This window comes from Patiria miniata, unplaced genomic scaffold (genome assembly GCF_015706575.1).
Source record: "Patiria miniata isolate m_02_andy unplaced genomic scaffold, ASM1570657v1 HiC_scaffold_1, whole genome shotgun sequence".
Taxonomy (NCBI): Eukaryota; Metazoa; Echinodermata; class Asteroidea; order Valvatida; family Asterinidae; genus Patiria; species Patiria miniata.
Genome location: NW_024037047.1, coordinates 12928636 through 12942363, shown reverse-complemented (window position 1 = coordinate 12942363; position 13728 = coordinate 12928636). Strand labels below are relative to the sequence as shown.

The window sequence follows — 13728 nt, the reverse complement described above, 5'->3', positions numbered from 1 at the left end:
AACTTTATCTGGTGATTGTCTACACTAAAGCTTGAACCCTGTGAGGGATATCCTATTAAGGATTTTAGATTATTCAGATGCAGATACATGGTTCTAATCCTTTTTATCAAAATTCGGTAAGTCACTTTTGGGATGAATGCAAATGATCATATATGCCTTTAACTTAAGTAACTTTATTTAACACATTTTACCATTTAACTGGTAAAATTTATTATACTCAGCGCAAAATCCAGTTTGATCGTACTTGTGGGTGTTCAATAATAATTATTGTACAGCATACAGTGTGCATGAGTATCCTGATTAAGGAAGGTTGTATGCAAATTGGGATTCTGAACACCCCTGGGCAACCAATAAAAACAGAACATCGCTTGCGGGACGTGCGCAAACGTCATTGCGGACGTTGTATGCACTCTCCCTTTATTTTGCCGCGCTAGGATTGCGCGGCAGCCAATCAGCGCATTGTATTCTATCGGGAGTGCGCAAACTCACTTTTAGTCACGGCTTCAATCTAGAAACATCAACGCTCGATTGAAAACTTTTCTACACCCGAATTTCGGGTTTAATTAGAATTGGAATTACGAGCAATTGGCGCGTGGGGAGTCCGCAAAGACAAGGACATGCCAAGAGGTAGGCCCAAACGCAGGCCAGAGTCCGTACGGCCGGCACCGGGGCCACGAAAGAGAGCTTGCAGATCTTCGTCAGCGCCACAGAGAAGCTCGGCACGTCAGGCCGCAGTCCATGTCGCCGAGATTCACGGTGGGCCAAGTGTCGTCAGGGCACCAGGTCAGCCTGCTACAGGTATATCGGCGCTGTCCATGCCTGATGAGCCACGTCAGACGGCGGCTTCAGTCCAGTTTACAACAGAGCACCAGGCATCGATGGGTATGCCAAGTCATTATGGATATGGTCAGCCTTCACCTTTGACCCAGTGGGCACCGTTGGATCAGGCAGCGCAGTCGGCACCGTTGGATCAAGCAGCGCAGTCGGCACCCGTGATAGACGCAGCGAGGCCCGTTGCATCCACGATGTTAGCCGCGGCTTATGGAGCAACTGGTGGGATGGTGGCTGTAGTATCTTGAGCAAAGACTAGGTGCGCCTTGAGTTGAGACTACTATTGTGTATATTGTATTACATGAACCGCCAAAGGTCATCACGTGACACAACATGTAGAAAGTGTGAAAGTGACAGCAATAAAAGCGGACACGCACGGACTCGTAAAGATGGACTGTATGCGTCGTAGCATGTTTATTGGATTCTTATAATAATTAAGAACACTTCATCTGGCGACGAGGATCGTTTGTGATATGCATGATGTCAAAAACAACCATGAATGACTTGCCGTCGGTGCCAAACTTCGATCCGCACGATGTGCGTGGAGGCTCCCAGGGTCAGCATGGACAGAGACAGGCGTGGAAAAAATGGCTACGCTCGTTCGAACTGTACGTAACCGGCAAGGGCGTGACAGACGTGGAACAGCGTAAGGCACTGTTGTTGCACTGTGCCGGAGTGGCGGTGCAAGATATCTTCTACTCACTGTCGGAGAAGGAAGGATCGGACGCCTACGTTAAGGTGAAGAACACTTTAACTGCTTACTTTGAAACCAAAGTAAATGTACCATATGAAAGATATGTCTTTCGCAGTCTGTCTCAAGCAAACGATGAAACTGTGGCCGAGTTTGTAGTTAGACTACGTCACCAAGCAGCCACGTGTGATTTCACTAATGTGGACGAACAGATAAGAGATCAGGTCATCGAGAAATGTAAATCCAACAAACTCCGTACCAAGCTGCTAGAGAAAGGACATGGCCTGACTCTGCAACAACTGCAGACCATTGCAGCGACGATAGAGATGACGGAGACCCAGACAAGACATATGGCAGAGGGGACATCATCATTCGGTGGGAGAGAGACTGTTGCCAGTGTTAAACCGTCATCAAGCATGTCAAGAGGACGGGGCAGCAATTCATATCCAAGACGGTCGACATGGTCAAGTGCGAGCGGCAGTCGTGGTCCAAGCACATCCAATCGTGGACGATATCCAGGCTCGCGTGGACGGGGATCCTCGGGTGCTAGCGCTACTGTCAGTCAGCGGGGATCAGCTGGAAAGTGCTACCGCTGCGGGCATGACGGACACTATGCCAAGGACAAGTCCTGCCCTGCCAGAGGGAAGGAATGCAACAAATGTGGCATGATGGGTCATTTCTCGTCCTGTTGCAAAACTAAGATGGCCCCACAAGGACAGAACAACAAAAGGGGAACTGTACGTAATGTAGACTATGAACATGAAGAGCATGATGGTGAATATGATTTGTATTCATTTAGTGTAAATACTGTTCATGTACCCACAGATGAAACAAAAGTGAAGGTTGTAGTTGATAAGCAAGTACTAGATATGATTGTAGATAGTGGAGCTACTGTTAACATTGTTGATCACGAAACATGGGAAATGTTGAAAGCCAACAGAATTAGATGTAAGTCGGAAAAGACAACCAAAAGGTTGTATGCCTATGGTTCAGAATATCCATTGGATCTGAGGGGCAAGTTCACCACAAGTGTGTTGCTTTCTGGTTTAGATTCAGCAGAGAGCATAGAGGCAGAATTCTATGTACTGAATGGTAAAGGGCCTGCCTTACTTGGTAGAGAGACAGCTTTGAAGCTTGGGGTGTTGAAAATTGGTGTAGATGCGGATGTGGGTGGAGTAAGTAGTGTGCAAAGTGTACATACCAAGTACCCAGAGTGTTTTGAGGGCATAGGTAAACTAACAAATTACCAGCTCCATCTGCATGTAGACTCTGATGCTACCCCAGTAGCTCAGAACATGTACCGTATTCCGTATAGCTTGAGGGCTAAGGTGAATGATAAGTTGGATGAGTTAGAGGCTCTAGACATAATTGAGCATGTTAACGAGCCCAGTTCCTGGGTAAGCCCAGTTATTGTTGTCCCAAAACCCAATGGTGATATTCGTCTATGTGTAGATATGAGGCAAGCTAATCAAGCCATTAAGCGGGAAAGACACCCGATTCCAACGGTTGACGAAGTACTGTACAAAATGAATGGCAGTGTTGTGTTCAGTAAACTTGACTTAAAGTATGGTTTCCACCAAATTGAGCTAGATGAGCAATCAAGAGACATAACAACCTTTGTAACCCACAAGGGATTGTATAGATACAAGAGGCTTATGTTTGGGATAAATGCAGCCCCAGAAATGTATCAAAATGTCATTAGTCAGGTGATCGGTGTGGGTGAAGGTGTAGCTAACATATCAGATGATATTGTAGTATATGGCAAGACACAGGAAGAGCATGACCAGAGGCTAGACTGTGTCATGAGAAAATTGAAGGAGAGAAACCTGACCTTGAACAAAGATAAATGTGAGTTTGGGGTTCACAAAATCACTTTCATGGGCCACACTATGTCTAGAAATGGCATTCAGCCGACAGACGACCGTGAAGAGGCACTACGCAATGCCAGGAGACCAACCAATTCTGCCGAAGTGAGGAGTTTCCTTGGGCTAGTGAACTTTTCAGCTCGTTACATCCCCAACCTTGCTACAGTGGCAGAGCCATTAAGGAGGTTGGTAAGGAAGACAGTGAAGTTCCACTGGGGAAAAGAGCAAGAAGACAGCTTCAAGAAATTGAAAGAAGCCTGGACACATACAAATACTCTGGGATACTTTCGACTCGATGCAGACAGTACCCAACTTGTGACAGATGCGAGCAATGTCGGCCTTGGAGCCGTGCTTCTGCAAGAGTACGATGGCCAATTGAAGGTCATATCTTATGCCAGTAGAACACTGACTGATGTTGAAAAGAGATATTCAACAACCGAGAAAGAGGCTCTTGCTGTGGTGTGGGCATGCAGTAAATTCCACACTTACCTGTATGGGGTAGATTTCGTGTTAATGACAGATCACAAACCCCTTGAAGTCCTATATGGGCCAAAATCCCGGCCAAACGCCCGAATTGAGAGGTGGGTGATGAAGTTGATGTCTTACTCCTTCAAAGTTAAGTACCTACCAGGAAGAGATAATATTGCAGATGTTCTGTCGAGGCTTACAAAGACGACCCCTGCTAAGGAGCAAGAAACACTGCAGGATGAAACAGAACGCTATGTACGCTGGGTAGCAAGCGAGGCAACGCCGAAAGCTTTGACAACCAGAGAAGTTGAAGAAGCTTCAAGAGCAGATGACGAATTAAGTGCAGTTCGGAGATGTCTCAACGAGGACTCATGGGGAACTGATGTCAAAGATTTTTTCCCTATGAAGAATGAGCTCTCATGTATTGGTTTTCTCGTCTTGAGAGGAACCAGAATTGTAGTTCCCAAGAGTCTGAGACTACAGTGTGTCCAGTTAGCCCACCAGGGACATCTTGGAGTGGTCGGCACTAAACAGAGGTTGCGAACCAAGGTTTGGTGGCCGCGCATGGAGAGAGATGTTGAGAACTTTGTGCGGAGATGTCATGGTTGCCAGATTACTGGAGCAATGCCTGCCCCTGAGCCACTGAACCCGATTCCATTGCCAACTGGTCCATGGCAAGACATTAGCATTGATCTACTAGGTCCATTGCCATCACAAGAGTATGTGCTAGTGATAGTTGACTATTACAGTCGATACTATGAAGTTGATTTTATGAAGGTCACTACAAGTGATAGGGTCATTGAGTCACTTGAGAATGTGTTTGTTCAACACGGTTTACCACTCACTTTAACGTCCAATAATGGACCCCAGTTCACCTCAGATAAGTTTGAAGCATACCTCTCAGAAAATGGGATCAAACTCAGAAAAGTCACTCCGTTGCATCCAGCAGCCAATGGGGAAGTTGAGAGACAAAATCGGTCTCTGATGAAAAGAATACGCATTGCACATGCAGAGAAGAAAGACTGGAAAAAGGAAGTAAGAGAGTACTTGTTTTCATACAGAACAACACCACATAACACTACAGGTGTTACCCCAGCAGAGATGATGTTCAAACGCAAACTACGAACAAGACTTCCTGAAGTTGAAGAGATGGCTAGACAAGATGAAGAGATAAGAGACACAGATGCCTTGAGAAAGGAGAGGAATAGGAGATACATTGACAAGAAGAGAGGTGCAAAAGAAAGAGATCTAGAGGAAGGAGATGAAGTCTTAGTTAGACAATCCAAACAAGACAAACTGAGTACTCCCTTCTCCCCAGAGCCATACAAAGTAGTTGCGAAAAAAGGGAACAGTGTTGTCGTTGAATCTCCAACCGGTGCCCAGTACCAAAGAAACAGTACACATGTTCAGAAATATAACAAGCCACTAAACAATCACAGTGATACACCTGACACAGAAAGTAGGGACAGTCAGCAATCCTTGGAGGGGAAGACAGAAAACACACATACACAGGTTGAGACTGAGAGTAGACCAGTAAGGGAAAGAAAATTACCCAAGCGGTTTGATGACTTTGTAATGTATCGTTAGTTTGTGATGTAAGGCCTACAGAAAAAAAAATAGAGAAAAAAGTCAGTTTTGCTCATATGTGATTTTTCCTATTTGAGACAAAGTAGTCATGCCTTCTTATTTGTTTATTAGTATTTTCTTTTGATTGGTTGAGCAACAACTCATTTTTTTTCATGGAAACAGCTATTCCACAATTCTTATTAGTGTTACACTGAAAGAGAATGTTTGCTTAATTTTGGCATTAGAATTAAGTATGTATGGTGCTCAATACCTTTGGAAGACACAAATCCTGTAAACACACACACATGAGATTTATGTGTATTATTTTGACTATGAATGCAGTTTAGAATTTCAGTGCATTTCTATACTTAATATTCTGTACTGATAGTAATGGTTTATTCTCTCATTACCGTATCTTTTGGATAAATGCAAAAACTAGTTTTGTTTGTTTAATGGAAAAGAAGCTGTAACAAAGTTTGATACAGACATGTATTTTACCCAAGTTAAAAGACACTAATTCTTCAGTGTTGGCATAGTTTAAACATTGTTTGAAGAGTTAAGAGTTAAAAAAAAAAAGAGAGAGAGAGAGTCCACATGGAAACAGAAAATTTTCAAATTCAAACTCATTGCATTGAAAACAGTTTACTGAAGTATAGATTCCCACATTACTGTTTTTGTGATGTATTCCCAAAATCTTGTATTTAATATCATTCATGTATTTGGATTCAAGATCTAAGAAAGGGAGGAGATGTAGTATCTTGAGCAAAGACTAGGTGCGCCTTGAGTTGAGACTACTATTGTGTATATTGTATTACATGAACCGCCAAAGGTCATCACGTGACACAACATGTAGAAAGTGTGAAAGTGACAGCAATAAAAGCGGACACGCACGGACTCGTAAAGATGGACTGTATGCGTCGTAGCATGTTTATTGGATTCTTATAATAATTAAGAACACTTCAGTGGCCAGTTCTTCGGCGGCTATGCCTCCGGTGGTACAGCCACTAGGCCTATTCGGGAATCAGCCGGCGGTTTTTGCCTCTACTCAAGGGTCGGGTGAGTTCCGTCGGGTGAGTTCCGTGGGGTCATGGGAAATAGTAGGTCATTCCCATCTGCTGCAAGCTTAATTTCTACCATGGGCATGATGGGGGAAATTCCAAGTAGGCCTAGGCCAATATTTACATCTCCTCCAAGCATGACATCTTGCATTTCAAGTGGGCAAGCAGTGGGTTTTCCTCCAAGCCAAGTGGGGGGACGAATAGCTGAGGCACCGTTATATAATAGGCTAGTGGTATACCTATATATTCAGTTGCGTCGCCCCCCTGTCCAATCACTGCTACAAATGACACACATTTGTATACTGTTCCGTGGGGCATGGGTAACAATGTAACCAGTAACGTAGGTAGTGGTTTGTCGGCACCCTTGGTTAATAACCTACCGGGGATTGCAATCGATGGGGTTTCCGGAAATCCGAAACCTATCCCTCGCGTTCAGTCCACATCATTGATTGGGGGGCATGTTTCTCAGTCATTAAAAGACAAAATATGGCGGAATGAGTATGTAGACATGTCACTGTTGTTCGCGGATAGCGCTTCGGAGGTACTTGCGCGGTCTAACAAAGCAGAAGAAGTCGCGCTAGTCATTGAAAATGACAAGATGTTTTGCGTTCAAATCAGGCCAAAACAAGCCGTCAAAAGAAAATGGACACATGGGACAAGTGGGTGTCAGCTTTTCATACTTTTATGGCAATATACCTGGTTAAGTTTCCTTCTCGGGTTAACGAACTACTGAAATACACTGAGATTGTCCGCACGGCATCGGTTCAGTTCCCTGGCCGCAGTTGGCGATTATATGACGAACAGTTTCGTCTCCGGCTTGAAGCCCAGCCCCACAAATCTTGGGGTGAGCTTGATGTCGAATTGTGGCTGACGGTCGCGTCTTACGAAGCGGCCCCTGCCGCATTCGGAGGGGCACCGCGGGCTGCACCGCACACGGTCACTCGCATATGCTTTGCGTTCAACAGTCCGAACGGCTGTAAGTTCGTCAACTGTAAATATCAGCGCAAATGCGCTGCATGTGGTCGTCACGGACACGGTTCACCAACATGCAGATTTCCTGGCGTACACACGCGCCTCCAAACAGGGGGGGGGGGGGGGGGGGTTTCGGGGAAAGGCTATGCACACTCTGTTCAACAAACAGCCTTGGCCGGCAGTCAGGTAGATTCAGCTGGAACAAAGAAAAATGCACATGCTTTGGTGACTGGGAAAGCTAATTTTCGTGCTCCCAACCCCAATTAAATTGTCGGTGCTGCACTCACTGCTTTGCGATTACTGATGACAACATTTTAGACAAAGCAATTTTGTTGGAAGGGTTTTCCAAGGGTTTTTCAATTGGATACAGTGGCCCTAGGATTCGTAGGGATTCAGACTGCCTTCAATCAGCTTCATCGAACCCGGATATGGTCAAACTGAAATTGGAAAAAGAAATTCAAGCAGGCAGGATTGCCGGGCCTTTCGCGCACCCCCCCTTTGAAAATTTGCAATGTTCACCCATCGGGTTAGTACCCAAGAAGGAACAGGGCACTTTTCGGTTGATACATCATCTCTCGTTCCCATACGGGGGTTCAATTAATGATTTTATAGATGAAGAACAGTGCAAAGTACGGTATGCATTGTTTGACGAGGCTGTAGATTTAGTTGTTCAAGCAGGAAAGGGGGCGTGGCTAGCAAAATCAGATATCAAATCGGCTTTCCGCCTGTTACCAATCACCCCGCTCGATTATGACTTGCTCGGTTTCAAGTTTGAAAATCAGTTTTACTTTGACAAATGTCTTCCCATGGGGTGTGCAATGTCGTGTTCGCTATTTGAGAAGTTTAGCTCTTTTCTAGAATTTAGTGTTCGCAAGATGGCCAAAGAGGGTGATGTAACACATTATCTAGATGATTTTTTTTGTTTGTTGGCCCATCAAGACAGTCATGTCAGACACGCCTAGACAATTTTCAAGCATTATGTGGGGAACTTTGTGTTCCCATTGCTACGGAAAAAAACAGAAGGTCCGTCGCAGGTTCTCACATACTTGGGGCTTGAAATTGATGTGAATCAGTGGCAGGTAAGGGTCCCGCCCGACAAAGTAGCAATGCTCACCACTAAAGTGCGGGCTATGCTTGCTAAGCCAAAAGCAGAGTTAGTGCAAATCCAGTCCCTTGTCGGTTCTCTTAATTTCGTGTGCAAGGCTGTGTCGCCGGGTCGGGCGTTTATTAGGCGGCTTATTGCTTTGTCAAAGGGGTTAAAGCGACCATGGCATAGGGTGCGGATAACGAATGGCGCAAAACTTGATTTATTGATGTGGTTGACATTTTTGCGAGATTACAATGGTGTCACCCCACTGCTGAAGCATGAATGGGAATCTTCGGCAACACTTGAGTTTTTCACAGATGCAGCGGCTTCAATTGGTTTTGGGGCTTATTTTCAAGGGAAATGGTTGCAAGGCCGTTGGCGGCAAGGAACATCGTATACACCCTCCATTGCCCTATTGGAATTGTATCCTGTAGTTGTAGCCATCCTTGTGTGGGGGCCTATCTTAGCCAATCACAGAGTTCGGTTTCACTCTGATAACATGGCAGTGGTCCACATGATTAACGGACAATCTGCTCAATGTGAAAAGTGCATGCACTTAATTCGTTTACTTGTGTTAGAGTGTTTGAAGTTCAATATCATCTTCAAGGCAGCTCACATTCCAGGTGTATTTAATGACAAAGCTGATGCATTATCTCGTTTTCAGATGCAGCGCTTCTTTGCCTTAGCCCCCCAGGCCGAGCCAGTGATGACTCCGCTTCCAATTCTTCCCCAAGTATGGTAGATCAGGAAATACATAGGTTGCTACAGTTGGCTTTTGCGCGAAATACACACAAGGTATACAATTCGGGGTGGAATACTTTTTGTGGTTTCCTTCAATCCACATACAGTAGTCGGGTCGTGAATCCGCAGTGCATAAGTGAGTTCATCGCCTGGCTTTCCATCCGGCGATATTCACCATCAACAATTGCAACATACGTCGCGGGGGTAAGTTGTAAGTACAAGTTAATGGGCAGACCAGACCCAACTGATTCGTATATGGTTACAAAATTACTCGAAGGTTGTAGGCGTGGGGTTTCGCGAAGAGACCGCAGGTCACCAATATCGCTGGCGCTGCTTTCGCGCATTATGGCAATTTTGCCTGAAGTTTGTTCATCACATTATGAAGTGACATTGTTTCGCTCTGCTATGCTTCTTGCATTTTTCGGTTTCTTACGAGTTAGTGAGTTCACGGCAAATTCGCGAGGGGATGTGCAGCCTGCAGTTTTGCACATTTCAGACATACGCTTCTCCAACGGCTGCGAGTCAGTAACGTTGGCACTGCGCCAGTCTAAGACAAATCAGCGTGGCCCCCCTCAAATTGTTCTTGTAGGTCGGTGGGCTGATGCCACTCTCTGCCCTGTTGCAGCGCTTCAACAATTTGTTCAAAATCGCCCAAGAACACAAGGCCCCCTCTTTTGTCACATTGATAGTCAACCGCTTACTCGTTACCAGTTCAATAGAGTTTTGCAGTCTGCGTTGTCAGGCTGTGGCATCACGAATTCACATTATAGATCCCACTCATTTCGTATGGGGGCAGCATCTACTGCATATGCATTGGGCCTTCCCTTCACAGACATACAGCGTATGGGTCGATGGCGGTCAGACGCGCTAGCCAGTTACCTCCGCCCCTTCCCCATAGTCAATTTTCACAGGGTTTAAGCAAATATTTTCATTTGATTTTTAGGTGTTCATCCACATGAGCAACGCTGTGCTGGGATAGTGGGGGATTCACTGGTTCGATGGGCAGCCTATGATATGGGTATCCCTGTGCAATGGAATGGGCGAAGTGGGGCACGCTTGAATCAATTAGCATATTTGTTGGACGGCATTGGTGATGTAAACATTATAGTAATGCATGTTGGTACTAATGACTTAGTGCAGCTCAACTTCTATGCGATTCGGCATACTCTAGCCGTCATGCTGGCAGAATTTCGGGAGAGATTTCCTAACACCAAACTTGTTTGGTCATGTATATTACCCCGGCTATTTTACTATGGTGCACAATCCCAAAAATCCATGGAACACATACGGCGAGCGACTAACCGCTGGGCTTGGTCACAATGTCGCAGGCTGGGAATCAGTGTACTTGATCACCCCCAATTTCATTGGTCTGCCGCTCACCTCTACCGGAGAGATGGGGTTCTCCTCTCTCCGGAGGGTAATGCAGCCTTTCGGGAAAATTTGCGCTCCTGCATTTTGTCGCTAATGTAAGTTCCCGCAGTGATGGTGCTTGTTTCTTATGTGGGTCGCTTTTCGCGTTTGGCATTTTTATTGGTGCCCCAGAAGAGAACGAGCCCCATAATGCTGGTTTTGAGTGAACATTTGACTATAAAGTGTACTTAACTAAATTCAACTTGGTAACTAAATTCATTGTGGCCCGTGATGTGCCTCATGGGCTGATCCAGTAACATGTTAATCTCGAATCTACATGTACATGTATAGCCTATGAGTTACCACAATGGCTATACCCCCACTACATGTGCCTGCTGTGGGGAATGTGTTTTAATTAAGTGCTGAAGTTATAGCACCTTACCTGTTAACTGGTTTTATCGCCTGATTTAATAGGCTTTCACAACGGCCGTTGTTGGTGGGTAGTGGTCACTGGGTATCACTATCGTCATTGTGGTCTTGGGTATCACAATCAGTTTTCTTGTGAGCATCAAACTACGTGAGGTGGTCATGGGTACCTCCTAATGTTTAATGTTAATGTTAATGTGCTCTATGTATCCGGTTTGCCCTTAATCTTTGGTATTCCGGTTGAAGAAGGTTGATTAAAACATTGAAGCTGTGGCGAGAGACACAACAAACTTATCTCCTGCGTGATTCCTTTTTGTAGTATGAGTATAACACATTTTACCATTTAACTGGTAAAATTTATTATACTCAGCGCAAAATCCAGTTTGATCGTACTTGTGGGTGTTCAATAATTGTACAGCATACAGTGTGCATGAGTATCCTGATTAAGGAAGGTTGTATGCAAATTGGGATTCTGAACACCCCTGGGCAACCAATAAAAACAGAACATCGCTTGCGGGACGTGCGCAAACGTTATTGCGGACGTTGTATGCACTCTCCCTTTATTTTGCCGCGCTAGGATTGCGCGGCAGCCAATCAGCGCATTGTATTCTATCGGGAGTGCGCAAACTCACTTTTAGTCACGGCTTCAATCTAGAAACATCAACGCTCGATTGAAAACTTTTCCCACCTCCTCCCCTACATTCCTCCATGGTGGAAGAGAGGGGGATATTCTGTATTTAGTACAGCACTATTGTTTGGGGCACAAAAAGGGTTATTTCTGGGCATTTTTATTGGTGCCCCAGAAGAGAACGAGCCCCATAATGCTGGTTTTGAGTGAACATTTGACTACAGTGTACTTAACTAAATTCAACTTGGTAACTAAATTCATTGTGGCCTGTGATGTGCCTCATGGGCTGATCCAGTAACATGTTAATCTCGAATCTACATGTACATGTATAGCCTATGAGTTACCACAATGGCTATACCCCCACTACATGTGCCTGCTGTGGGGAATGTGTTTTTAATTAAGTGCTGAAGTTATAGCACCTTACCTGTTAACTGGTTTTATCGCCTGATTTAATAGGCTTTCACAACGGCCGTTGTTGGTGGGTAGTGGTCACTGGGTATCACTATCGTCATTGTGGTCTTGGGTATCACAATCAGTTTTCTTGTGAGCATCAAACTACGTGAGGTGGTCATGGGTACCTCCTAATGTTTAATGTTAATGTTATTGTGCTCTATGTATCCGGTTTGCCCTTAATCTTTGGTATTCCGGTTGAAGAAGGTTGATTAAAATATTGAAGCTGTGGCGCGAGACACAACAAACTTATCTCCTGCGTGATTCCTTTTTGTAGTATGAGTATAATGCGATGAGATCATCATATTTCATTATTATTGCACTTCACAGAATACTTAAGCCATCTTTGGCAATATTTATTTAACTTACATTATCTGCATACACCAGCTCACAAACGCTTTGGATATAAGGCAGCCATGAGAAAAGGGGGTCTGTGATGTCTCGAATTGCACTGACAAAATTCTCTGTTTTGTGTTTGCGTTTGTTTGTTTTTTGTTTGTTTGTTTGTTTGTTTGTTTGTTTGTTTTTTGTGGTGGAGGGTAGCTAAAAGTACGTCAGTCGGAAATAAACCCCCAAAAATAAACTCTAAGTGTTGTTGAAAAAACACCAATTGAAACCAGGTTCATTCTCTATTAACCTTGCGTCAGAAGTTATATTCATCAAATGTACAATTCACGTCAAATGGACAGAAATTTGTTGAAAATACCTACAAAAATGTGGTGGCAGCTTTATTTACACGTCTGCTTACCCGCAACGTGTGTGTTTGGTCCCATTGAAACGATTCAATAAAGAAATGCTATATTTCTTGCGGTTATATTTCCGGGCTAAGGTATGACTGACAGTCTGACACACATTGCCTATAGTTTGCCCGATTAAATAACTATGAGAAACGTTGATTCACAAGCCAACGACTGATTTCCGAGCTGGATGTCTCCCGAATATATTTGGTCCCAAACAATTTGAACCTCCAGCAGAAAGTAGGGTATCCAGCGGCCAGGTGTGTAGAGCTTTAATCGTCACGTATCTCGACCCTAGATTCTGAGCCTGAAAACAAACAGAGTGAGTCAGAATGATCTGGACCCCAATTTAAAAAAAAAAATTATATATATATATATATCCAATGAAATCGTCTTCTATCACAATTGACAGTGCTCGATACATCTCTGTAGAGCTATATATATATATAGAATTTATCAAATTAAATGTAAAAGAGATATATCATTGGCCATAAGATTCAAGGCTATAAGAGTCCGGTGGAGGAGTTCATTTAATCGATTGTACCTTCTATCCCCAACATGGACAACCAAAAGGCAGACAATAACCATATCCAAATACACCAAGTCTTGAAGCACTCGGAGCCTCCCAATCTAACATAGTATGATCAAAAGGTTCAGGATATCCTCAACACAGATACCTATGCCCGCCTAAAGAAGAACCCGAATCCAGCAGTCGAAAGGAAAGTTGCCGCCAAACTGCTCTCCTTAAATCGTAACACAGCCATGGGTGGGGCAAGGAAGGCGATGCCCCCCCCCCCGCCCCCAGGACGAGCTCGCCCCCCCCCCCCCCCAGAAAAAAAAAAACAAATAAAAAGGAAA

General features: G+C 44.5%; 1 protein-coding gene across 1 annotated transcript; it reads left to right on the top strand.

Annotated features, from left to right (window-relative positions):
• The first annotated feature begins 1326 nt into the window (after nt 1–1326).
• On the top strand, nt 1327–10258 carry LOC119730390 (uncharacterized protein K02A2.6-like). The gene is made up of 3 exons (XM_038203265.1): nt 1327–5388; nt 9203–9271; nt 10223–10258. The coding sequence occupies exons 1-3, from the start codon at nt 1327–1329 to the stop codon at nt 10256–10258; spliced, it is 4167 nt and encodes a 1388-aa protein (XP_038059193.1).
• The last annotated feature ends 3470 nt before the right edge of the window (nt 10259–13728 follow it).